General features: G+C 39.5%; 3 protein-coding genes across 5 annotated transcripts; 2 read left to right on the top strand and 1 right to left on the bottom strand.

Annotated features, from left to right (window-relative positions):
• Nucleotides 1–377: 377 nt before the first annotated feature.
• On the bottom strand, nt 378–5,105 carry LOC131138349 (dicarboxylate carrier SLC25A8-like). 3 transcript variants are annotated; one of them, XM_058087187.1, is made up of 7 exons: nt 4,924–5,105; nt 2,896–3,029; nt 2,608–2,815; nt 2,334–2,531; nt 2,162–2,263; nt 1,108–1,288; nt 378–1,043 (listed from the first exon to the last, which is right to left on the bottom strand). In XM_058087187.1, exons 1-7 carry the CDS (start codon nt 4,937–4,939, stop codon nt 938–940), a joined length of 945 nt encoding a protein of 314 aa, XP_057943170.1. In that variant the 5' UTR covers nt 4,940–5,105; the 3' UTR covers nt 378–937. The 3 variants fall into 3 exon arrangements, with proteins under 3 accessions (XP_057943170.1, XP_057943171.1, XP_057943172.1); XM_058087188.1 differs by having other exon boundaries at nt 4,942–5,105; XM_058087189.1 differs by lacking the exon at nt 4,924–5,105 and adding an exon at nt 4,156–4,917.
• Nucleotides 5,106–8,534: 3,429 nt separating this feature from the next.
• On the top strand, nt 8,535–14,546 carry ppme1 (protein phosphatase methylesterase 1). The gene is made up of 14 exons (XM_058086922.1): nt 8,535–8,623; nt 9,286–9,379; nt 9,708–9,800; nt 9,869–9,926; nt 11,214–11,265; nt 11,323–11,477; nt 11,557–11,647; nt 11,729–11,794; nt 12,691–12,817; nt 13,025–13,154; nt 13,234–13,278; nt 13,339–13,403; nt 13,487–13,554; nt 13,913–14,546. The coding sequence occupies exons 1-14, from the start codon at nt 8,538–8,540 to the stop codon at nt 13,914–13,916; spliced, it is 1,134 nt and encodes a 377-aa protein (XP_057942905.1). The 5' UTR covers nt 8,535–8,537; the 3' UTR covers nt 13,917–14,546.
• Nucleotides 14,547–18,624: 4,078 nt separating this feature from the next.
• Nucleotides 18,625–24,786, top strand: LOC131138292 (odorant receptor 131-2-like). The gene is made up of 2 exons (XM_058087104.1): nt 18,625–19,255; nt 23,912–24,786. Exons 1-2 carry the CDS (start codon nt 18,625–18,627, stop codon nt 24,784–24,786), a joined length of 1,506 nt encoding a protein of 501 aa, XP_057943087.1.
• Nucleotides 24,787–27,270: the final 2,484 nt, after the last annotated feature.

The raw sequence follows: 27,270 nt of genomic DNA, 5'->3' as shown, positions 1-27,270 counted from the left end.
ATGCAAATCCAATTAAGAGAATACAATTTAAAATGCATATAAATGATGAATGAAAGGGTTATGAAATGAACATTGATGGGTACTTTTTACCTTAATTATTAATTTACCTTAATTGAAGATGTGATTCTTGACGTGACTGTCCCCAAAGACAAGATGCAGTAGTGAGATTGACCACTAACAATTTTTGATGTTAACCAAAAAAGCGTACGCTAACCAAAGTTTTGAGTTTAAATTTCAATAAAATACTCTATAAATGTATATTTTCGATGAAAAAACATCAGACTGTGACACTGATGTATGTATTGAATTACCAAAGCATATCGTTGCGCCACTAATGAGTACCTCATGGTGTATTGTAACAAAGGCAAAAACTTGCATATTTATAAAATGTGTTTATTTGCTTGTTATGACACTTTTCTAACATTTGCTTGTTATGACACTTTTCTAACATTTATAACTTATCGACCAGCAACAAATCATGACATTTAAGAACATTATTAATGGCTTGTGAGCAAACACTGTAAACTCCCAACAAAACTAGCACATAAAAAGCATCTATGTTGTCATATGGCTCATACCTTCAGTGACACATTTAATACATTATAGCAACATTTTCACAGGATCTTTGCAGTTTATTCTTGTAAACATAAAAATCTAACACAATTTTGATCCTCATATTTTGGTACCCTTCACCTGCAACCACATGTGCAACCGCATTAATAAAATCCAAAGAGGTATGGCATCCATGTAGGAATTAACCGGAGAACTTCCACTTCTGGTTTTGGACAAGGAGCATGTCTTATTTTCTACCTGAGCTTTGTCCACAGGGAAAGCATTTGAAGTACTCTTTGGGGCTTGTTGTTACTGCTGTCATTAACCACCATCCACTACTGTGCACCGTGGCGGAAAGATCACATGACATCTGTGGTTGTTTTGGTCAAAAGGGCGACTCCCAGTACTTGGTCATGCCTCGTTTGATTTGTTCATATGTCACAAACATGACGATGTTCCAGGAGCCCAGTCGCAGGAAGGAAGGCATAAACCTGAGGGAGGAGAATGTTCAGAAACAAGTTGATGGTATTTATGGGTGTCATTAGGAGAACGCACCCTTTGTAGAAGGCGGTGGCTCCTTCGTTCTTCAGCATGCTGACAGCACAGTTGAAGGCGCTGCTGTACTGATTGGCGCCTGAATTCATGAAGCGCGTTTTAATGACATCCACAGGCGACGCCACCACCGTGGTACAGAAGCCTGCACCAAAGGCAGCTGTGAAATGACACGGCAGGTTGTCTGCAAGGGAACAACCATCATTAAACAACCACAGTTTTAGCATTTCAACATAGGATACATTAGAGATAAAGAGATGGCCATACTTTTTCCACTGAGGCCTGCATAGTGAAAAATAACAGGATGTGGGCTTATTTTGATATGTTTAATAATTTAATTTGTGTCATTCATATTAATAGTTCAATGTTATCTTGTTACATTAGGACTTTTGTTAATTTTTTCCATTTTTGCTGTTGTACATGGCGCAAATGGCCCCCAAGCCGTACTTTGGACACCCCTGTATCACGCCTGTTTACAGGGGATTTGAGCAAAAGAGGATTTTTCCAGAAGATAAGGGAAATTCATTAATTTTCTACCGTTTATCCTCACAGGGGTTGTGGGGGTACTGGAGCCTATCCCAGCTGTCGTCGGGCGAGATGGGGGGTACACCCTGGACTGATCGCCAGCCAATCACAGGGCACGTATAGACAAACAACCATTCACACTCACATTCATACCTATGGACAATTTGGAGTCACCAATTAACCTAGCATGTTTTTGGAATGTGGGAGGAAACCGGAGTACGGTGTGCGGCCCATTGGTATGAATGTGAGTGTGAATGGTTGTTTGTCTATATGTGCTCTGTGATTGGCTGGCGACCAGTCCAGGGTGTACCCTGCTTTCCGCCCAAAGACAGCTGGGATAGGCTCCGCGACCCTCGTAAGGATAGGCAGCATAGAAAAGAATGGATGGATTACCATTAGGCCGTATGCATAATCTAAAATCCCAAATAAATTCAAATTGGGTATTTTATAGTCAGGGGAAAAAAAGTCATCTTGATCCAGTTGCATACGGTCCCTTTAAATAAAGGCGGCAATGGCCTGTTTACTCCCTCACCTGTCATCAAGTTATACTTCAGGATGACCTCCTTAATGATGTCATATGTCACCAGCTCCGCACAGTTAACAATGGCGTTCCGCGTGATATTGGGCATGCAGCCTAAAAGAAAGCAAGAGGAGTGTTACATCACTGTCAGCTGAGATTTGAATGTTATGTAATGTACTCGTACCTTTCCAAAGCCCTCGTACCCCCTCGTCTCTGGCTATGGTCTTGTAGGCATCCAGGGTGCCGTTGTATCTCCTCCCACCATCAGACAAGCGAGCCTGAGCTTGAAAACGCACTTTCACCACGTCCGTCGGTTGTGCAAAAGCCACAGCCATGGCGCCGGTGGTGCATCCCGCCATGAGCCGGATAACAATCCCAGAACCTTTATGAAAACACATCCACTGTCACTATCAAGGCGCCTTTTGTCAGGAAGACAATCCATCCAATGGATTACTCACTTTCTGTGCCCCGAGTGTAGAATTGCTTCATGGAGTCGTAAAGGCCGATCCGCACAGAGGCGAAGCTCATCTGCCTCTGCAGTCCCGCCACCAGTCCATTGTAAAGACTCCTGGCCCCCTCTGTGCGCACCATCGTGCTGATGGTGCCAAAAACTCCACGGTATTTCCTTACATTGGCACCCTCCGCTTTCTGACTCTCTCCCTGAACCTGAAGTCAACAATACCATACAGAGTCACAGCAAACATCCAACTACCGTAACGTGCGTTGTTATCACCATCTCATCCTACCTGGAGGCGCACTTTGGCCGTATCTAAGGGAAAGGTGACCAGATCAGCAATGCAGGCGGCAGTGCCAGCACCAAAGAACTTCACAGTCGCAGAGGGCACCACGTCTTTGGGTTTCATGCCAACCATTTTTGCACCTACGTCAGTAACACACACGGAAAAACATGCTCTTATTTGACCTGCACATACCGCGAACCATGACCAACATATTTAGAACCTCTGGCATCACACTTTCCACTTGCTCAGCTGATAACGTAACATAACCACAAGTTAAATTGTCTTTGACTTCTCAGTTGTCTTATGGACTTGTGATTTGCTCCCTCGGTGAACGCATTATGTAATCATCAGGTGAATGGAAAAAAAACTCATAAATACCAAGACAAGAAAAATATCACTCACATCTGCGCTTATTAACCTTTTAACGCCAAACGACATGAATATTTGTCAAACTGTTTGACTCAAGCAACCAGCTTAGCTTCAATACAGACCGACGAAGCTTCGGCAAGAACTTGTTTCTAATGCGGACACAAGAGGATTGGTACATTTACAAAAAGATCGATATCAGGCTGGAAATTATGAGTAAGGTAAGTTATGTGACGACTATTTTAAGTTGGTTTTTAGCATATTAGCAACAATAGGCCATAATCCGTATGCTAACCGCTATCCAACAACATACTGTATAATCTTGAACTTTGTTCTAAAACCTTTTGGCTTTTACTTTGCATTGATTGCGTTGTGTGGCCTATGCACCCGAGTAGCAATGCCTAACCGGCCTTTCGGGTTTAAACATGTTAGCGGAGCCCGTATACAAGTCTCGGGATTGCGCGGTACGGGACGAGGTAGGACTTGCGCGTTACACCGATAGCTATGACTGCATAATAAATGATATATAATAATCAAAAACATTAAATAGTACATAATTAAATGGTTAATCCAAACAAAGTATTATGTGAGCTGAGATGATCCAACTTTTATTCAAATATTGAGAATTTATTGAGTATTTTATGGATAGTTCTATCCATTGTTGCATAATGACCTATCACTGGTAAGATGCTCTCATTGGTTCTGTGTAATAATTCTGTATTCTCTTTCAGACCCAAGGAGGAATAATGGCGATCATTGTTTGATACATGACGGCATTGATCTATTTCATTCATTTTCCATATGAACCATCTCTGCATTCAGCATGCAACCATCATGTAAATATACTAGTATGATACATAAATGCACATCAAGAAGTATATTCAGATGGATAAGGTTTACCTCAATTAATCCACAAAAGTTATATTAATCCCTGTGCAGCAAAGTATAGAAGCAATCCTTGAGGTGATTCCTCGACTGTCCACATCTCTTGCTGTCTTCTCACTGTTTGTTTCGTCGCCAGATCGTCTGAATTTATAGCCACCTTTTTCTACATGACCCCCATGTAGCGTGACAAGTTGAGCCCACCTGTTATGTGAGTCTCATGTTTACCAGTATGGGAGACACACTCAGACGCACACACACAACAGAGGCAGTGATACTTGAGCTCTTGTTGATCTTCACTTTGCACCGTCACGGCAGACCAGGCAAGGATGCAAGGAAGCACATAGAAAGGAAAGGAAAAGTTTTTTTCTCCGTAATCACCACATGTTGGTGCGTCGTTTTATTTATCGCACATTCAACGTATGCCTGCGGTGAGTTCTCGGAAAATGCAGTTCTCCACGTGCCTATTGGTTTATGTCTGCAACCAATCCCAGACGGAGACGCCTTATGGAATTCCTTGAGTGTTTTCACGGGGCATTGAAGTCACCCCACAGAGGGCTGCACTTGATAACACTATCATATTTAATTATATTACATCATAGATTGCACTGCTTCCAAGTAAAGGCGGTCAACAAGAGGACAAACTATTTGAATCAACACTAGTTTACAATCACATCAGCACCAAGCAGTACACCATTATCTATATCACTTTACTCTTGTGTATCCCTGCTCATGAACAAACAATGACATTAAAATATATACTAACTATATACTAACTTGACATACCATACTTGACGTACATACCACTCTTCTGTTCACACTACACCGGCAAATCATTCCATCCTCAATCCAGATGTAATTATCTCTGGTCTGTCCCTCTCCTTTATTGCCACCTCATTTGGAGTCGGCTCTTTGAAGTGAACCATACGGCTTTTTTTCCCTTTGTCGTTTTTTTTCTGTTAAAGCCGTATTCGTCAAAATGTGTGGAACCGTATGCATTGACACTGAGCTGAAAGAGGTGGGAGTGGTTACACTATGTGGTCAAATCAGTAAGGATAAATAAATATCATAAGCAGCACACATAAAAGTCACTCTCCAGACGTTCAGTTGCACATCACAGTCGTGAGAACACAAGCAGAAGGGAGGGAGATGATGAAATGGTGAAGAGAATGAGTAGAAGGAGATAAAAGCCAAAGAAGACACTAAAGACCAGTGTTCCCCTATACATTCCCATTCCCTTCATATTCATGTCAAAGAAATAGCTGTGTAGAGGCAAATGTGAGAGATGTTTGATGAAAGATGAGATTTTAAAAAAAGGCAATAACAGTACAGGCACTACTTCAAATTCATTTCAAACATATTTTGGTAATAAGCAACAAGTAAAAAACCTGAGGAGGCATTTGGGAACCAACTTCAAAGAGCCGAAATTTTTACCACTGCTGCTGGTTTCATTCATTCAGGTGTGCAGGTTTGTGTACTTTATAGTAAACCACAACTTTAGGAAACTTGGAATATTTTATGAAATTATGTTTCAGTCAGAAGATCAGGAAGACCTGGAGTTTGCATGTTCTCCCCGTGCATGCTTGGGTTTTCTCCGGGTACTCCGGTTTCCTCCCACATTCCAAAAACATGCTAGGTTAATTGGCGACTCCAAATTGTCCATAGGTATGAATGTGAGTGTGAATGGTTGTTTGTCTATATGTGCCCTGTGATTGGCTGGCGACCAGTCCAGGGTGTGCCCGCCTCTTGCCTCATGATCCATGAACACAACATATACATTAGTTGTATTTACTGTCTATACATTAGTTAGAGTTAGTGTTGTAGTTAATTGGTTGATGTCGATTGCAGTTAAGGGGGTGTCTCACACACACAAATTAAAAAAAAAAAGACGGGCACAACATGACACAATGTTCCAGACAATAGGGTATCATCATGTTTTCAGCCAATCCATACAGTGTATGAGAGTGGGTGGATGTACAGCATCTGTATGCAATCATTCAGACTATCATGCAGACGACTACTAAGAATAAGGGACTGTGGAATGTGTTGGGGGGGGGGGGGGGCAGACACTTAACAGGCAGTGTTGGAGGGTGCATGCCTGCATACATGTGACTTTCCATGTCTGCTTTGGGTCGAGGCCCCGACGTGCTTACATCAGCGGTCACAAGAGGGGGCCATGCAAATAATTCAAAGTAAAAACCAACGGTTGACTCAACTCATTACTTTTAGTATTCAGTATGTTTCTAGTGTTATTATCAAACTGATCCTGAATGATGCTGCCTTACTCAACAGCTAATAAAGCTTGTAAAGTGTTTGTAACACACCCCCCCAGTCTAAAAGAACTCTCTCAGGCAACTGACATGGCATTAAACACCTCACAGTTCCAGCTACAACCAGCTCAAACAGTCCTTGCAAAATGATACCGAGCACACCAGCTTGTGTCATCCACCCCCCCTGTGCTGTCCTCTGCCACACTTTGAATACCGCGAACTGTTGATCAGTGCAATGAACGCAGCTTATCACCGCCTTGCTATAAATAAGGCCCACTGCCACTTAATGTAAATGTTACTGGCCCACACAAGTATGCTTTGTTATTCACAGAGCCTTTCACCTGCAGGCTTGTGCTTCCTGTGGTTGTGGTTATTTCATAGCTATGAGATGGACAAAGGAAGCCAGAACTGTTTTACTATTTAGTTGCTGCTTCTTTTTTTCATTCTACCAAAATGTTTGGTCCTGACTGCATGTGCAGTATGTATATAGTACAGTATGTACAGTATGTACTGACGGCTGACTGGCTTTTAAGAGGCACATGTTGATGATTGACACAACTGGGTCATTCCTATGATTTGTTGCCATTTCAGCACTGTCACTTAAAAAAAAAGTTTTACATTACTTTGCAAGAATTTGAATAATACTGTATATGAATGCGGGTTTATTGAACAAGAAAAATACATTTGTCAAGCTCAGGATGGGCTACACGGCAGTCCAGGGGTTAGCACGTAGACCTCACAGCTAATTGAACAGGGTTCAATTCCACCCTCGACCATCTCTGTGTGGAGTTTGCATCTTCCCGTGCATGCGTGGGTTTTCTCCGGGTACTCCGGTTTCCTCCCACATTCCAAAAACATGCTAGGTTAATTGGTGACTCCAAATTGTCCATAGGTATGAATGTGAGTGTGAATGGTTGTTTGTCTATATGTGCCCTGTGATTGGCTGGCGACCAGTCCAGGGTGTAGCCTGCCTCTTGCCCGAAGACAGCTGGGATAGGCTCCAGCACCCCTCCGACCCTCGTGAGTAGAAAAGCAGTAGAAAATGAATGAATGAATGAATGAATGAATGAAAGCTCAGGATAATGTATTCTAATCCAGTCATCCATCCCTTCATCCTGGGGGGTGCTGGAGCCTATCCCAGATGAGCGACAGGGTACACCCTGGACTAATGCCAATAATAATCCCAAATCCAAAGACGTGATCATAAGAGAAGTCCCTGATGGTCTAAAAACATGTTTCTTCTTATTACACAGCTGCATACCTTGTCTTTCTATATAACAATAAAGTCCACACCTAGTTTTTGAGTGATGAGAGAAAGTCATATGATATCGGCACTCTTCACAAAGTCACTGGAAAAGCACAAAGACATTGTAAAAGCTCTGTATTATGGTAGTACAAAATACAGAGCTTTATTGTGAGCTCCACAATGGCAATGAGTTACCTTATAAGCCAGGGCCATTCAACTGGTGGGCTGCAGGAAGAACGTCAGTATGGCCCGCCAGTTCTGTTCAAATCTTGGGAGCGACCAACATTTTTGCAGCAGATTGCTAAAAACACCAGAGTGCATTCATATCTATATTTTTGATTGCGTTTTATGGTTCCTGACTTTATTAGCCATTTAGCCAAAACATTAAGGTGTGTTACATATCCTCGCATTCACATTATCAACAAAATAGGAATAATAGTTTAGTTTATATATAGTTATTTAAATAATTTATAGTTCTTATTTGTAATTTGTTATTCAGTCGAATAGCCCTACCAAAAATCAATAGTTTATGTAATGTTTTTGCTGAACACAGTGTGGCGGTATAAATTCAAGGCAGAACTAAATAATCGTAGAAGAAGATGTAGTCGTCACCCAAGGTTTATGCTGTATAAATGATATATTTATATCCGCTAGAGGGCAGCATAGCCACTATAGGGGACGTATACAAAGAAGAACACCTTAAATCACAATAGACAGAAGAAGAAGAGCTGTAGTCTGTAGCTTGTGTCAAATGTAGCCCCTTAGCATTAGCTGGAGTCCATTGTGTCACGTCTGCCTAGTGGGAAGAAGCTCATATGCCGCCAAAGAGGGTCGATGTCCCATTAAACCGTTCCTGACAGCGACCGAGATCCGCTATCCACAACATGGAGAAGCAGTTGCATTTAAACTTGTTAGCTTCCAGACCTCCGATGCCAGGGAGCTTTCAGTCCGGCTCCAAAATGAAGATGGGGTGAGTCAATTAGCATCGCATTAGCATGATGTCAACTCCATTTGTCTTCAAACACAACATTTAGCACCTGTGTTTTAGCAGTGAATGTAAATATTAGCCTATGCACTGCAGCTATACGGTGCTATCAGAGTTTCAGGTGAACAGTCATTGACATGATATGAAAAGGTACTAGCTGAACCATACGCAGTTTGGTTGTACAATCACATGTTATAACTATGCCACCATGTTGTGACGTTTAGGACTTACTATCACCCTTTGATTCAAAGAGGACCTGCTTGTACTGGTAAATGGCAGACAGTACATACAGCTACAATAGTGGTAGGATAGTGGTACAATAGCACAGGACTACAAACAACATGAGATGCATTACCTAGTGCTTGTTTGTACTTATGTATCACAGAGCGATACATTTGTGTGTTAAATGGTTTGTGTTTTAAAAGCCTAAATCCATTGATTTGTTAATGGTTGTCACTTTGTTATACTGCAATTTACCATGCAACTGCACAGTCCCTCTTTGTTATTGTTTCTTATGAGTAATAAAGAGATGTTGACAGTCAGCAACAGTACCCCGGCCCAAACCCTCCAAATATGTATGATTTATATGTGTTCATGTGTCTATGATGATAATCTAGTTTGTTCATGTTATGTTTTGTTTAAATCAGGCCTGGACGCAAAAGAGATTTCAGCCCGCTGACATGGAGCCAGTATTTTGAAACCATGGAAGATGTTGAAGTAGAGAATGAAAATGGCAAAGACATATCCTTATTGTTTGTTTATGCCTACATTCACACATATTATATTAGCTGTATTATTTTCTGTCATAACAAATTTCGCTGGACGATAATTGTCCTGCATATTTTGAGATCCATTTTTTCATTAATGTAATGTGGCATGATAATGCTAATACACCTATGAATACACCAGTTTTGAAATAAAATGAATTAAACAGACTACCAAACATAATAAATTCAACTGCCAATAAAAAAATAAACTTTAAAAAAGCAAATGAAAATAAAATGGAATCTATTTTAACACACTAGATTTTCTGTCTAACCTGGGCAGCATTTCCTTGACTGCTTGGAACGTTTTCAGGATTTACTGCAGCGGTGCTCATGGTCCTGTGCTTCTGTTGCTGCATGGAGGAGGACACTCAGCTCTCTCCTGGGCTGTTTTCACTGTGAGCAAGTTAACATTTCCTGTTATTTCGATTCTGGCACTAAAATGTGTTTATGTGTGCTTTTACAGGCTGTCATATACAGCAGGATCAACTGCAGGGTGGTGGCTATGGACCTTCGAGCTCATGGTAAGTGCATGCAAAATACAGCTGTGATGTGTTTAATGACCACCAATACGCACAGCAGGTTAGTTTCTGTATGTTACTGATGTTATTTCAAATCTACTCATCTAATTCCCACAAAACATAGAATTATGTGGAGGGGCCACAAATACAGATGGGTTGTAGATGTTTATGGCAATGGTTTAATTTCATTTGAACATGCATCAGATTACAATTGAGTGCATCACATAATCAGTTCACAGTTCCACATGTCCAAAAGGAGTAGGAAGAAGCAAAGCTTATTAAATCCTACCCCTCCATCTGGTACTTTTACAATAAGTAACTGTTACATTTGTTCACTTCCTGCTTTCCTAATATAATTTAAGTTTGTTTTGTTTTGGGGTTTTTTAACTTTTTTTTATTAATTTTTACTTATTTTATTTTTTGTTATGATTATGGATTTATGTTGTAACCCATAAAATTAGTTGCACATTTCCTTTCTTTCTTTTTCATTAATATTATAATTATTATTAATTAATATAAAATAAGTCAAAGTCAACTTTATTGTCAAATATGCTATACATGATCGACATACAGCATACATGAAATTTCAGTCCTCTCGGACCCCTGGCACAGCAAGTAATAAATAACATTACAAAAACTACAAGCTATGAGAATATCCCTGTGACGGTCATAAGCCACTCAGTAAATGTCACAATTTCAATACTTTATTTTGAATATAAGTACAATTGTGTTACTAATCACAAAATAAGAAATACATTGGCCCAAACAGACCCTGAACATTAAATAGTATTTAAAGAAAAAACATCTTAATCTGAGGATAAGCGGTAGAAAATGAATGAATGAACATCTTGATCTGTGGTATAATTATTTTCATTTAAGCAGAAATGGGTCAGGGTTCTTGAGTGTAAACGTTGGACATTATTTCTCTTTCACTGTTGTTAACCTTAACCCTGTTTCTAATGTGCATTACTACTAACTACTGGATGACTGAAACAAACTACATTTACAATGTACAACCTAGCCAGGGTGTTTTTATCATACTGTAGATAGTCCATAGATGTGAATGGATGTTTATATATATATGTGAGTCCTGTGATTGGCTGGGTAGTAGTGGTAGGAAAAAAAAGCAGCAAAATGTCACTTTACATACAGTATTATGTAAGATTTCAAGCTCAGCGTGAAGGCTCTACAACTAACTGATTTAGTTCAAGTTTGGTGGAAATCAAGGGGAAATAATCGTAATAACTGTTAGAAATTAGAGAATTATTTTATTTCCTTCATCTGTTCCAGGTGACTCCAAAGTGAAAAATTCAAATGATCTGTCTGCAGACACAATGGCCAAGTAAGTCGCTGTGTGTTGTTACACTGTTACAGAAGTAATGAGTTAGTCCTTCCATAGGGACATTGGAAAAGTGGTGGAGGCTCTTTATGGCGACAACCCGCCGCCAATTATGATTATCGGGCACAGCATGGGTGGGGCCATAGCGGTTCACACGGCAGCTGCCAATCACATACCATCGCTGCTGGGCCTGTGTGTCATCGATGTTGTTGAGGGTACGTCTTCTTTTTTTGTTTTGCCAGTCCACATTTGAATTGTGGTACAACTAATACCTGTATTGTCATTTGCATGCAGGCACAGCAATGGATGCTCTGAACAGCATGCAGAATTTCCTCAGGAGTAGGCCAAAGATGTTTAAATCTCTGGAAAATGCCATCGAGTGGAGGTAAGCCTCAACCAACCATGCTACTACAGTACACCTCTAAAGTATGACTGGCTTAAAAACGTGACTTCTGTTTCCTGCTAGTGTGAAGAGTGGCCAGATCAGAAACATAGAATCAGCACGAGTGTCAATGGGAGGCCAAGTTAAAAAGTATGTACCTACTTTATGGCAGGAGTGTGCAAACCTTTTCCACGAGGGCTGAGTACAGAAAAATCAATAGAATGTAGGGGCCCACTGTGATTTTTATATGTATATATTTTTTTGTTTTATAATACGGTGGTTGGCGCACAGACCACACAGCTAGGAGACCCAACTTCAATTCCACCCTGTGGGCAGTTTGCATGTTCTCCCCGTGCATGCGTGGGTTTTCTCTGGTTACTCCGGTTTCCTCCCACATTCCAAAAACATGCTAGGTTAATTGGCGACGCCCAAGTGTGAGTGTGAATGGTTGTTTGTCTATATGTGCCCTGTGATTGGCTGGCGACCAGTCCAGGGTGTACCCCGCCTCTCACCCTAAGACAGTTGGGATAGGCTCCAGCAACCCTGCGACCCTTGTGAGGGAAAGTGGTAGAAAATGAATGAATGAATAAAAAGGATAAAAATTGCATATTTTTAAACCCAGTGCCTTTTGTTCTCTATTTTCCCCATATTTACTGTTTTTTGCGTGTTTAATTTTATTTCTAAACTATCCCACAGGCCTATAATAAAGAAATTATGGACTGCAAATGGCCCCTCGGCACCTCTTTATGGTCCTAATGGTTGTTGTTATTGGTTAAATGCAGTCCAAATACAGTATAGTAGTCAAAGTAGTTAATTGGCGACTCTAAATTGTCCATAGGTATGAATGTGAGTGTGAATGGTTGTTTGTCTTAATGTGCCCTGTGATTGGCTGGCGACAGTCCAGGGCGTACCCCGCCTCTCACCCAAAGACGGCTGGGGTAGGCTCCAGCACCCTCACGACCCTGGTGAGAATAAGCGGTAGAAAATGAATGAATGAATGAATATTTATTTAAGGTTCCTAATTCTTTGTTCTGTGACGTTGAAAGATGTGAGGAGTCCAGCAGCAGCCCAGGCGTCTCCAACAGCATAGGTGAAGGAATAATAGAAGAAGAAGAGGATGAAGAAGGGGAAGAGGAGTCGAACAAGAAGAGAATGAAGGAAGACGACCAAGAGGTTCACGGTGCAATGCATAAAACCCTCATTGGCCACTGTATTAGGAACACCTGCGATGCACTACATTTCTACACCACCACAATAACACACACCACAATGTCCGAACTCAGCATTGTCTTGTATAGTTGGTGTACTTAATACTGTGGCCTGTGAGTTGTATGTGTGATGAACATAATGTTCCCATTGTAAAACAGTGATTCCTTGCAGACAAAAAAAGAAAGCATCTTCACGTGGCGGGTTGATTTAGCAAAGACAGAAAAGTACTGGGAAGGTTGGTTTAAAGGCTTATCTGCGCTCTTCCTCACCTGCCCTGTGCCAAAGCTGCTTCTGCTGGCAGGTTCGATCCCTCCACTTACTAACATTTCCTTAGCGTTTGTTTTGTTAGTTGTATGGAATTCAACATGTGTATTGTGCAGGTGTGGACCGGCTTGATAAAGACCTTACTATTGGACAGATGCAAGGTAAAGAGCTCATTTTTCTGCCTAAAATCCATGTGCTTGATGAGCTGACTTTGTCCACAGGGAAGTTTCAGATGCAGGTCCTCCCTCAGTGTGGTCATGCTGTCCATGAGGATGCGCCTGAAAAAGTACACAGTGTCCATGAAGTGTATCAGACACATATTAGGGTGCTTTTCTATGTTTTAATAGTTTTCTCGTCTCCTCTTTGTAGGTAGCAGATGCCCTAGCTGCGTTTATGGTCCGACACAAATTTACTGAGTTTAAAGAAGGATTCATGTGGTAAGTAAAGCTAGAAAATAATATGTCTCATAACACCAGTGCACATGAAAGTAATGGAAGAATTACATTTCATAAAGGGGAGTCCTAACTTTGTCCAAACCAACTCCTGTAGATATGCAAAGAGGTTGTTTTTCGTATTTAGAGGAAAAAAAAAAACGTAATTTTTTTTCTTGTTTTTTTTAACAATATGCTGTTTTTTCCCGTAATGTAGGGGTTTAATTTTTCTTGTTCCATACAGTAAATGGCCCCCAGCACAGCACTTTATTATCATCATTATTATCATTATTGTAGCATCTATTGACACTCCAAAAGTAGCAAGGAGGCAGTAGGTAAGCTGATCTATCTTATCTCTTCACAGCTAATTTAATAAGTCGCCCTAGAAGAAATCAACGTCATGGAACACAGCAGCAGATTACACAGAATATATTTCCACTAGATAATAAAAATCATCATATGTTATTATTTACGCTCGTTATGTAGATACTTTGCCTTCCAGCTTTGCCTTATTTAATTGTAAAACACTAGATTGTTTGTATTCTTTTCTTTACAGTCTGTTTTTTTATGTAAAGCTATCCTTATTTTATGTTGTATTTTGGGTGATACATCACGGTGACAACATGTCACATTTGAATTCAGTTCAGTGATGATTAAAAATGGACTGGAAACATGTCACCCATGCTTTTTGTATTTTTAAATCTTCTATTGCATTGTGTTGCAAGATCAACATAGCTCACGGTTTACTTGTCAAGATTTATTTATTATAATTTGGAATAATTAAAGGACACCACAACAAATGTACTCCAATGTAGTATTTTTTTCTGCTTAGGTGAATTTTTTTTGTTTATTGTGCACTGTAATACATAGAGTTGTATTTGTTCATATAGAGAACATGTACATTTGATTTATGTGTTTAATATCATGTGGCACAATGGCAGATACACAAAAAAACTATATAGTGAAACTGTTTCTTCCATGTATTTCCTGGAATAAAATGCTTTGAATTTTTCAAGAAGGTTGTAGAATTCCTTATTTATAACTCCATTATTGTTGTAGTTGGAGCATAGAAAACTTGTTTATGACCTAAATACAGCTTTAAACTTTCTATTAGAGCCCCCAGACTTGAACTAACAGCCCTATAGTGCCCTTTGCACTCGTATTCCCCTATATAGTAGACATACATATTACTCAAAAGAGTAAATACAACATTTAAGACATAAATAAGACTCGTGTTCGTGTGTGATGCTATAAATGTGTTCCCTTGGGGGGAATGGGAAGTCAGGGGTGCTGAGTTTAGTTTTAGCTTGCCGTGGCTAACTGCAGCCACAGTAGCCCGTGTTTCTATTACGGATTGTTGTGCCTGTTGAGAATAATTCAAACCTGCAATGAAAGCTTGTTGTTCTGGAGATCAAGTCTGCTGTTACCGACACCTAGTGACCAGTGTAAAGTACTACAGATCATTCACTACGTCTTTAAATGCATCTTCTGGATGCCTATCTGTATTTTAGATAGGTTCACTTAGACTTAGGCTTAATGTAGGCATACAATACGTAAAAGTTTTCTTCAATACGCAAAATTTTTAGCAAAAATAGGCTGTATTCAACCATGAAACAGCAAGCTTTATTATATTTTTGAAAAACTGAAAGTGAAGCTGCGAAATATAGACAGACTTCCTTTATTGTCATTGCACAAAAACACAGCAGTGAGATTGCCAACGAAGTGTCGTTGCCTGGCTCCCATGTATTACTAGAGACAAAAGAAGATAATAATATGGAGAATAAATAGATGACACTGAAGATAAAAAACATAATATACAGCATAAACAGTAAATAGCACAAATAGGTTAATTTTAAATAAATAATATTATTTTTAATGTATTTTATTTTTTATTTTATTTATTTTAATTTATTATAAATAATTAAAGTGACTATTTTGTGTTTACGGCTTTGCAAAAAGCAACATAACTGACTGTACACCTGAAAGCATTAGGGAAAACATTAGAAAATTAAGGAAATTCATTCATATTTCATATTTCCAGCACATTTTCAGTGTTATTTTACTGGTGTACTTTTATTTGTGTGACTGGAGAGTGTTTGAAAGTTGTAGAATACAGAGAAAATATGTGAAATATACTTCTTTGCACTCGCAAAGAAGTACAAAATTATGTTGTTTCTGTTGGAAAAAACAGAGAATTGACAGTTAGGGCATGTGTGCAAAATAACCTGAAACAATGCAGCGGATTAAAGAAACCAACAAAGTTAGGTGACATGTTTTTCTTCATGTGTTTGATTTCCAGGGACTGATTTAGTTTTATAATTATCCCTCTACAGAATACAACATACATGATGATGCAATATAAACAAATGAATAATTGATGAAGTGTTTATAATGGCTCCCAAAAGAGACGTAAACGATGATGATGATGTGTAAAGTTGGAAACACATCATCATCTACCATGGGGCCAAAATAGAGTGAAAACATGTTTGTGTGTTCTTCCATATGTTTACCCTCACAAGTTATAACTTACAGTAAATAATATAATGCTGACAATTGGAACAAAGTATTTTTTTATGTAGTACAGTATGACAAATACAATAGCAATCCAAATCCATGGATTCGTCTGCCACCAATCATTCGTTTTTACTGGGGGCTGTCAATCATACGGGGCATTGTTTTATTCAGAAAAGAATATACAGTTAAACATTTTTGAGTTTTTACTGCGAGCTGCTTTGTTTGTTGGTTCTTGAATGCATAATTAAATTATACTGTACATACATAATAAGATGAATTATATCGCTATAACATATTTATGTTTTGCCGTTGTGTTGAAAATCTTTCCCGGTGACTAGCTAGCCCACTGCTAATGCTATTTATATATTTCTCGTCTTCGGGTTTAGTCACATTGATACCCCCCCCCCCCAAAAAAAAAACAGCCAATATTTTACTGCTTAAAATGTCCAAGATACTGTAAGTATTATGTGTTATTATGAATGTATTTAAAATCTTGTTGGTTTTGGGTCGTGTTTCGATAACGGTATATAGATGGAGCTCTCTCTCTTTTTATCTGTTTTTATATCTTTAGAACGCACAGACTAGAGATGTTAAAGAAAGAGCTTAAATTTAATATAGTATTTGAAGAGCACTTGAGGGAGTATAGTGAATTTTCAAGGCTCATCAGTCAAAACAGCAGCCAACGCAGCTATGTGAACAACGGTGGAAGACATCGGGTTCATGGAGTGCTCTCTCACTCACCTGGACGTCCTGAGAGAAAGCCATGACCAATGTACTCTCACATCCAAAGTCTTCTTAAAGAAAACATCTCATCCTCTGTAAGTTGATATAAGTTCTCTTGAAAGACTGAGTCAAATGTGTTTTTTTATCGAAATTAAGGTGATGTTACGGTTCCCTTTTTCACATCAAACGGTGCATGGAGCTCAGCCAGAACGGTGAGGTGTTCTACCTGGTGCACACCCAGTGAGGCTCCATGAAAGCTAGGGAAGTTTATCAAGGAACAAAGGGTGAAATAGTGTTGGGAGTCCAAGCGACAACGGTGTGTGAAGCTCCATTACACACGCCCAAGGAGACTGCATGGAAGGTGAAGAAGTTTAGCAGGGTCCTCATGTAGCCCAGAAATGGTGCATGGAGCTTGGACAGGCCAGAGGGGAAGTGGGGAACTGGGCCTGAAAAGTGGCATTGAAACTACCATTCATTCATTCATCCATCCATCCATCCATTCATTCATTCATTCATTCATCCATTCATTTTCTACCATTCTACACTTCCACACCATCCACCCTCACAAGGGTGGCAGGGGTGCTGGAGCCTATCCCAGCTGTCTTCAGGTGAGAGGCAGGGTACACCCTGGACTGGATGCCAGCCAATCACAGGGCACATATAGACAAACAACCATTCACACTCACATTCATACCTATGGACAATTTGGAGTCACCAATTAACCTAACATGTTTTTGGAATGTGGGAGCAAACCGGAGTACCAGGAGAAAACCCACGTATGACCGAGGGTGGAATCAAACTCCAGCTCTAGCTTACGCGCAAACCACTCGTCCGCCTCGAAACTACCAATCTAAATTTAAACATTTTAACAGATTGTTGGCGGCACGGCGGTTGTGTGGTTAGCACGCAGACCTCACAGCTAGGAGACCAGGGTTCAATTCCACCCTCATCTCTGTGTGGAATTTGCATGTTCTCCCCGTGCATGCGTGGGTTTTCTCCGGGTACTCCGGTTTCCTCCCACATTCCAAAATCATGCTAGGTTAACTGGCGACTCCAAATTGTCCACAGGTATGAATGTGAGTGTGAATGGTTGTTTGTCTATATGTGCCCTGTGATTGGCTGGTGACCAGTCCAGGGTATAAGCAGTAGAAAATGAATGAATGAATAATAGATTGTTCTTCCTGGTGATTATTATATTATAAGAACATTATAAGAACATTGGGTATGGGATCCCAAATGGATTTTTAATGTAAATGTTTTCCAACAAATCCTAGTAGTAAACAGCCATATTGTTTGTGCGGTATATCTCATTAGCATCTCCAACTTTCACTCCCCAAAAGGTGTCGTAAGCAGTGCTGGGTTTTGATTGGTTGTTGGTTACAATGACATCAATGAGGATGCTGCCACAGAAATGAAGAAAGGACATGAGAAGATGCCAAAGCTTCATTGTTCATGAGTGGACAACATCAGTCCCGTGTAGGTATCTACAGTACGTGTTGTTGTTGGTCATTGGTGTGATTTAAGGTGGATCAGTATGGACAGTATAACACTGATGTTTTTGCAGATGCTGCGGTCATGAATGTGTCGTCTGAAGTAAACCCTACATGGATGCTGCATGAACACGTGAAGGTGCTGCTGTCCATGCTGCCATGTCTTCTGTTCCTGCACATCAACGGGGTCATGCTGGTGACGCTGCTGAGAAAGCCTCACATGCTGGAGTCCCCTCGCTACATCCTCTTTGGACACTTGCTCATCAGCGACTCCCTGCAGCTGCTGTCCACCATGTTGCTGTACATCTTTGCCGTCACCACCGTCACCATTGTCAGTTATTTGTGTAAGATGGTCATACAGCTGGCGGCCATCACTTTGAAACTTTCCCCTCTCAACTTGGCCGTGATGTCGCTGGAGCGCTACGTGGCCATCTGCTTTCCGCTCAGGCACGCAAACATTGTCACCATCAGGACGACGCGCATCGCCATCGTAGTCATGTGGTCCATGGCCTCCTTGGACTCGTTCATCCAGTTCTTGCTCTTTGTCAGGCTGGAGAACACCAGCTTCACCGTGTCCCAGTACTGCAGTAGAGAGAATGTGTGGCGACTGAAGATATATAATACAATAGACACCATCTTTACCATACTTTACTTTGTGGTAGTGAGTATAATTATCTTCTATACGTATATCGCTATCATTTGTGCCATCAGGTCGGCGTCCACAAACGTTCCGAATGCCAGCAAGGCCCGGAAGACGGTGATGCTGCATATGTTTCAGCTATGCCTGTGTCTCACCTCCACGCTCTTCAACATGATCAAATCAGGTAGTCCCTTGAACTTAAATCCTAGTCTTCATTTTAAGTACGCTCTCTTTTTAGGCCTCCTCATCGTCCCCAAATGTTTGAGCCCGCTCATATACGGGCTCAGGGATAAGACCTTCAGACATGCTTTTAAGTACTATTTCACCTTTGGCTATAAAAGCAACATTCACAAATGATTGTGTTATGTTTATTTGTCTGCTAATTCACTAATTTCTCCTTAAAGTTGGAGAAAGAAACTGTTATTTGCTGATTTTAACCAACTCAAACTGCATTTTTCTTAATAAACACTGTAATAATGTATGTTTTTTTAAATAAATACAATAATTGATGCTAATGTTCTGACCACTTTTTCTACTTCTGCTTGTGTAATACCATATTTACCTCCAGTATATTATCATCCTTTGTGTAATTCTAATATGAGTGGTCAGAACACAGAATGTTTTTATGTTTTATGTTTTTTATTAACTATAGTAGTACCAAAAAAAACAGAACTATCACAATTTTGTTATTTAAAGTTAAAGATTTTATCTTGAAATGACACCTAACTGAGGGAACACAATGTTTTGCAGTATTCTCCAGGATCCCTTGGTACCTTCTTGCATCATTAATTATGGATGTAAACATGTTTGCATTAAGGAAATCTGAATCAACAACAAAAGGCAATATTCCGATCACAATGGACAAAAATACATTCAAAAACAAAGTTTAGTCATGTTTACAGTCCCTAATTTAGATGTTTTTAATATATATAATAATATTAAATTGTTCCGATAGTGGCTGTTTTGTTTTGTCACTAATATGAATACATAACTGTTGCACGGGCTGCACGGTGGACGAGTGGTCGGCGTGCAGCTTGGGGACCTGAGTTCGATTCCACCCTCGAGTTTGCATGTTCTTCCCATGCATGCGTGGGTTTTCTCCGGGTACTCCGGTTTCCTCCCACATTCCAAAAACATGCTAGGTTAATTGGTGACTCCAAATTGTCCATAGGTATGAATGTGAGTGTGAATGGTTGTTTGTCTATATGTGCCCTGTGATTGGCTGGCGAACAGTCCAGGGTGTACCTTGCCTGTCGACTGAAGTCAGCTGGGATAGGCTCCAGCACCCCCGTGACCCTCGTGACGATAAGCGGTAGAAAATGAATGAATGAATGAATGAACTGTTGCACGATATTTCTAATCATCAGTTTGAAGTGACTGTCCAACTGCTTAGAGTGTGGAACCAGAATGTAGATGCAGCAATCACATTTTGATATGACAACTCTTAAGTATCCATCCATCCATCCATCCATCCAACACTGCCTGTATTGGGAGTGAGACCAAGCCTTATTCCTTAATGCTAATTTGTCTATCCATCTTCTCTTGCATTTATGTTTGTGTATGTGAACTATATCATCCCCAATATTCCTCTTCCCGTCAGTTGTTTCCCTCATGGCCAGGTCAATTTCAAGAAGAAAGAGGAATGCTGAGAGAAGACATCCCTGTTTGACGCCCATCCTGCCGACTTCAAAGCTCCGGGAAAACTGGCCTGCATGCATGACTTTATACAAGGTGCCATCATATGAATTCTTAATAGGGTTTATGATCTAGGTGGGGATTACGTTCCTCAGCTTACTGTTCAGGAAATAATTGCGCTAATGTACGGTCCAAAAGACCTGATTTGTGGAATATCTATGGTCTGCAGGCTGCTATACATTCTATACGTTACCTGATCCTTTTGGAAAAGTTCTTAGTCTTTATTTCAGGCATTCTTTCTTTTTAGGATAGTTTTTTTCCCCCACAACAGTAGTTCCTGGGTTGTTCCTAAACTTTCTATCCAATTCCTTTTATCTCAGGGTAGCAGTTAGTCCTCTGTGGTGACCAATCCAACTACTGATGATGAAATATTTTGGGAAATTTTTTTCTCTTTCACTGTCTCGATTATCAAACAGTATTTTGTTGGCTCACGTTTGTCATTTACATGTTATTCATTTTCTGGGTGAAAATAAAGGAATGTGTTGAAAAATCGAGAAGCAAATAGGAGTTAAAATAATGGCACCACAGTCGTCCCTTGGCGCTTGGCGCTTAGAATTTGGTGACTTTACTATATCCTGTTTTTTCAAAAATACAGTCGCCCCTCACTATATCAGAGTTGGAATATCACTATCATTATATTACGTTTTTTCCTAAAAGGATTAATAAATGACTGCTGCCTTGTGTTTGACTATAGCACATTGTTAGTAAAAAATACTCAAAGTCGGGCTGTCAGTCAATTAAAATATTTAATTGCAAATAAATAAATAAATAAATAAATAAATAAAATAAAATATTTAATTGCATTGCACGTCCATAGTCCATAGTTAATCGCATTCATTTAATCAGAGATGCACTTTGAATGGTTGTTTGTCTATATGTGTCCTGCTATTGGCTAGCGACCAGTCCAGGGTGTACCCCGCCTTTTGCCTGAAGACAGCTGGGATAGGCTCCAGCACCCTCACAACATTAGCATTCACACTGTATGGAGACTTGCTACCAAGCCAGCAGCACCGAGTTGACATACCATGGCTGAGGTCGAGTGGAAAAAAAAAGTTATCTTCTCTTTCTGTATGGAAATGGTAAGTTTGTGACTTCTTTGTCCTTCTACCCCACTCTGTTTGAAACACTTTCTTATGTTTAGAATAAGTAAATTGGAGGTGCTAACTAGTTAGCTCGGTAGCTTGCTATGCTAGCGGTGGCCATCTGTTATGCTAGATCCTGTCGCCTGTACAATGAGACGTAAACAAAGAATAATAGGAGTGTAAAAGTGACTACTGGGGTGTTATTTCATGTCTACAGGCCTATAATAATGTTAAAATCCCTATTTAGAAAGTCATAAACAGGTTTTCAGTGCTTTATGAAAATATTCCCGTGCTCGGGTCTGAAATTGAGTGAATTAATAAATTTTGCTGGTTGTCATTATAATGGTTGAATACAGCCTATTATTAGTTTACAAAAAAGATTATTATTATATAATTATCAAGCATTTTCAAGCATAAAAATGTAAGAGAACTAAAGTCGTATCCAGCATTTGCATTTTGATCTGACAAATCTTAAGTACGTTTAATCAAATGTAGAATTGCTATAGCTTCTGCTTGGACATTAATTCTATGGCAGATGTTTGACTCCCATGAAAAACAGTAACACAAGTGACATTGGGGACACTGGGAATCGTTGGATTACAAGTTTTACACCCAAGACACTGAAGATGAAATTCTCCACCACCTAATAGAGGTCTGAAGGACCATCCATCCATTTTCTATACCGCTTATCCTCACGAGGGTCACCGGGGTATGCCGGAGCCTATCCCAGCTGTCTTCGGGCGAGAGGCGGGGTACACTCTGGACTGGTCGCCAGCCAATCACAGGGCACATATAGACAAACAACCATTCACATTCACATTCATACCTATGGACAATTTGGAGTCACCAATTAACATAATTAACAAACACAGAAAACCCACATACGAGGAGAACATGCAAACTACACACAGAAATGTCCAAGCGTAGAATCAAACCCGACATCTGAAGGACCACTCTGTTAAATATCACCTCCGTGTACGTGTTCGTTAATTTCCAATTATTAATAACTTTTGTTTAAATAATTATTGCACACTATCACTATGTTGGTCTTTGTCAGGGGTCTCAAACACGCAGCCCGCGGGCCAAATGTGGCCCGCAGGACACTAGTTTGAGGCCCCCGCCTTGATATGAAAGTTTAATGTTAGTGCGGCCTGCGCAAGTTTGATATGGATACTGTATGGTATCATGTACCCAGAAAAAATTATGACGTTTGATTAATGTTCATGTTAAAGGTTAAATAACTGTTAATAGTTATCCTCCCTATCCGCGTGGAAGTGGTATGTTTTTGGCTATTTAAGTTTAAAGGAAATAACTTGAAGGCTACCGTTTAGGTCGCTAGCTCTCTAGTTTGCGAGTTAGCATGTGTCTCAAGACCCTGCAGTTGCGCAATATGTTGTAAATAAAAAGAGTATAAATGTGACTATAGTCGTGTTTTGTCATGTCTACAGGGCTCTAATAATGCTTTGTTAATTTTAATCTGAAAAAAAAATTGTATACCCACCAACTATATGTGGTTTCTTAAGTTTTTATTATTTGCCGTTTTATTATTATTATTATATTTATTGATTACTGATTGATTGATTTTCTTTACTGATTGATTAATTTTCTTTATTTATTTGTCATCTTATTTTGTGTAGAAAAATAAAAATTAAGATATTTGAGAACAGTGGAATGTTTTATCAGAGCTTTCTTGTAGAAAATCGGAACCAAAGCAAAGTTTATTCATTTGATAAATAAAGGAAAATCTTGAAAATTATCAGGAGTGCCCAAACTTTTTCATACCACTGTATGTCATCGTGTAGCATGTAATATGTAGTGCATGTATGTATAATTTTGAGCCTATTGGTTTAGAGAAAATCAAAAATATATTTACATCTTGTTTTTAAAATTCCATGAAGATGTATGATCCTTCCACCCATTCCCACTTTGTATATATCTTATTAGCATCCAACTTTGATGCCCCAAGAGCATGCAGGCGGAGCTGAGTTTTGATTGGTTGTTGATTAGAATGACATAGATGATGTTGCTGCCACACAAAGGGTGAAAAGCCATGAGAAGACACCTAATCTTCATTCAACCTCATGGACTTATACATTAGCGCAACATAAGATTGATCAATAAGAATAACGTTGTTGTTTCATTTGAATTCATGACGAGGGATGCTGTGGTCATGAACTCATCGTCTGGAGTAAGCCATGTGACGTTCCGGATGTCACCAGTGAAGGTTCTGCTGTCCATGCTGCCATGTCTTCTGTTCCTGTACATCAACGGGGTCATGCTGGTGACGCTGCTGAGAAAGCCTCACATGCTGGAGTCCCCTCGCTACATCCTCTTTGGACACTTGCTCATCAGCGACTCCCTGCAGCTGCTGTCCACCATGTTGCTGTACATCTTTGCCGTCACCATGGTCAGCATGATCAGCTACGTTTGCATGCTGGTCGTACAGCTGGCGGCCATCACTGTGAAACTTTCCCCTCTCAACTTGGCCGTGATGTCGCTGGAGCGCTACGTGGCCATCTGCTTTCCGCTCAGGCACACAAACATTGTCACCATCAGGACGACGCGCATCGCCATCGTAGTCATGTGGTCCATGGCCTCCTTGGACTCGTTCATCCAGTTCTTGCTCTTTGTCAGGCTGGAGAACACCAGCTTCACCGTGTCCCAGTACTGCAGTAGAGAGAATGTGTGGCGACTGAAGATATATAATACAATAGACACCATCTTTACCATACTTTACTTTGTGGTAGTGAGTATAATTATCTTCTATACGTATATCGCTATCATTTGTGCCGTCAGGTCGGCGTCCACAAACGTTCCGAATGCCAGCAAGGCCCGGAAGACGGTGATGCTGCATATGTTTCAGCTATGCCTGTGTCTCACCTCCACGCTCTACAACATGATCAGCTCTGGCAGTCTGTTGTACATAAAAGCTGACATGGCTCTTCATTTTCAATACACTCTTTTTTTAGGCCTCCTCATCATCCCCAAATGTTTGAGCCCGCTCATATACGGCTTCAGAGATAACGCTTTCAGACATGCCTTTAAGTACTATTTCACCTTTGGCTACAAAAGACATGTACAGCAGTCACCTTGAGGTGAAATGCTAATAGAGATTTTCTTCCATTACTACGTATTTACAGTATGTAGCATCCTTCCTACCGTTGTGCAGTAAGGTACTTGTACTGTGTGTGTGGTTCTGTACAATATTTTTTCCTTGAATTACTTATGCAATAGCAATTATTAGTTTATATTTCATAATATTACCACAAAAACACACACATGCGGAAAATAATGTATTGTTATTAGTAATAGGATTCGTAGCAGCAGTAGTAGTATCGAAGTATTATATTTTCTGGCTGGAAATGACAGAAGAAAGTGTTGTGTTGTGCTGTCCAGCAGCGTAGTCATGACTGTAAAAGTGACCTGTACACTTTACTACTGTACAATAGGATCCTGTTGTTCTCCTGTCTGCATGGGGTTCTCCTGTTGTGATTGTGTTGTATTTTATCTTATTTATCTCACCCGTTTGATTATAAAGGTGTATCTTGAAATTTTGACTGGTACTGTCTGTATATACCTTAGGGTTTATGATCTTTGGTGGGGATTACATCCAACACCAAGATCAAAACCAGGATTATCAGGAATGTTTGTGGTCACAGTTCAATATTTTCTTCCTGGAATTACTTGTGCAACAGTTATTATTAGAAAAAAGAAAACACATATGGGAAGAAATATGAAACCTACTAATTATTATCTGAGCTTTTTATTTTGTCATTTAATACTAATAATAATTCATACACCAGTGTGTGCAGTACTGGAGCATTTAAAATTATATTATATTACGTTATTATTATTATTATTTAATTGTAAATATAAAAACCATATAATGGAAGTGTAAAATTATAAAAAAATAATTAATGTATTCCTTTGTTGTCATTTTGAATTTTTTTTACATTATTATTTTATACAGGGAAGATGTGTGAATACTAAAATTATGATATATTAATTAATCTATTTATTTGATGTCATGAAGAATTTTATTGTATTATTATGAATAGTAGTACTTCACTTTTGCAAAATTGCTAAATGATGAATGCCATAAATATTAATCAATCAATTTATTTGATGTCACTTTGAAAGTTAGTATTTTTTAATACACATATAAAAGTAAGTTTATATTTATATTTATATTTATATTTATATTTATATTTATATTTATATTTATATTTATATTTATATTTATATTTATATTTATATTTATATTTATATTTATATTTATATTTATATTTATATTTATATTTATATTTATATTTATATTTATATTTATATTTATATTTATATTTATATTTATATAGGATATGCATGTTGTGAAGATTAAATGTATTTGAACATTCATTAATTTGCTACTGCTACTGGGGGGTGGAGTCTATCCGAGCTGTCTTCGGGCGAGAGGCGGGGTACACCCTGTATGTGCCAGCCAATCACAGGGCACATATAGACAAACAACCATTCACACGCTAACCACTCAACCACCGTGCAGCCTGTATGTAAACAAACAAATGGAAATTCTGAAATTGCCACATTATTGTTTCCTTATCATCTCCAAATACCCATTCATCGATTAATAATGTTGGGTAATTTTTCATGATTTTATTTTATGTATCTCATCTTATCTTAGATTAGATGACATGTGAGATGTCCATGTGTTTTATCCAGTGACTTTAACAATATACTGCATTTGCAAAAGACCCAAGCCAAATGTGCCCACTTCATGTTTTATCCAGCAGATGTCCTCATTAGTACGTATTTGCGGTGGGTCCTCTTTAGCGCACTAACAGGTCTCCATACTGAATAGCACCTGCATTCTCAATAGCAGGAGTTTAGACCTTTCTTGTCGCATTCCAGATGGACACATATAGACTGTCCGTGCAGGGAGAGGCCAATTTAAGTGAGTCAACAGAGAGCGAGGTGCCTGCCCAAGGAATAAAAGAAGCGTCTGAGCAGAAGGTGGACTAATTTAACCAATCTTTACTCTGTCACAAGCCTCAAGCCCTCTCAGCACCTCCTTGGCCTCCGCCAAAGAACACTTGAAGGGTTGAAAAACATTCCAGAGAGTGAAAAGTACCTGGTGACAGGGTAGAAAGAAAAAGGTTGTTGTCATGATCACAAACTCCTTCACATCTTTCACCAGGAAAATGTAGTTACTTTCCATTCTTTCCATACTCACACAGTTTATACACAACACGTCTCATTCTCTCTTCTCTTCATTACTACATAGCAAAAATGCTGGAGCCTCTGTATGAGTGCATATCCATCTTATATACTATTATGTTACTTGCAGCATTTCAATGACCATATTAGTCAGCACTCGTGCATTTCATTTGCTTCAGCCCTTGTTTGCAACTTGCCAGAAATGTCTACAGGGCTTTGAAAAGTCCAATTACATAACAAGCTGGTGATGAAGTAACAATGGCACTGTAACGTGTGACGGTAAAGGAATGCACGAATGCAACAACCTCACTGATAATTCCCCTGCAATTACTACCGGGTAATTGTATCCCCAGTGGTTCTCCATAAG

The sequence above is a fragment of the Doryrhamphus excisus genome, chromosome 11, assembly GCF_030265055.1.
Source record: "Doryrhamphus excisus isolate RoL2022-K1 chromosome 11, RoL_Dexc_1.0, whole genome shotgun sequence".
Taxonomy (NCBI): domain Eukaryota; kingdom Metazoa; phylum Chordata; class Actinopteri; order Syngnathiformes; family Syngnathidae; genus Doryrhamphus; species Doryrhamphus excisus.
This window is presented reverse-complemented; position numbering and strand designations above follow the sequence as displayed.

Excerpts from the sequence above, each read along its gene's own strand:
- LOC131138349 (XM_058087187.1), bottom strand. Across the intron at positions 2,532-2,607 it reads CTACACTCGGGGCACAGAAA|GTTCTGGGATTGTTATCCGG; the intron begins GTGAGTAATCCA and ends GTTTTCATAAAG. Across the intron at positions 1,289-2,161 it reads GAAGTATAACTTGATGACAG|ACAACCTGCCGTGTCATTTC; the intron begins GTGAGGGAGTAA and ends GTTCCCTTGCAG.
- ppme1 (XM_058086922.1), top strand. The coding sequence starts at position 8,538 with ATGGAGAAGCAGTTGCATTTAAACTTGTTAGCTTCCAGACCTCCGATG. Across the intron at positions 13,155-13,233 it reads AAAGCTGCTTCTGCTGGCAG|GTGTGGACCGGCTTGATAAA; the intron begins GTTCGATCCCTC and ends TGTATTGTGCAG. Across the intron at positions 13,404-13,486 it reads ATGAGGATGCGCCTGAAAAA|GTAGCAGATGCCCTAGCTGC; the intron begins GTACACAGTGTC and ends TCCTCTTTGTAG.
- LOC131138292 (XM_058087104.1), top strand. The coding sequence starts at position 18,625 with ATGGTCATACAGCTGGCGGCCATCACTTTGAAACTTTCCCCTCTCAAC. Across the intron at positions 19,256-23,911 it reads TTTCACCTTTGGCTATAAAA|TGAAGGTTCTGCTGTCCATG; the intron begins GCAACATTCACA and ends GGATGTCACCAG.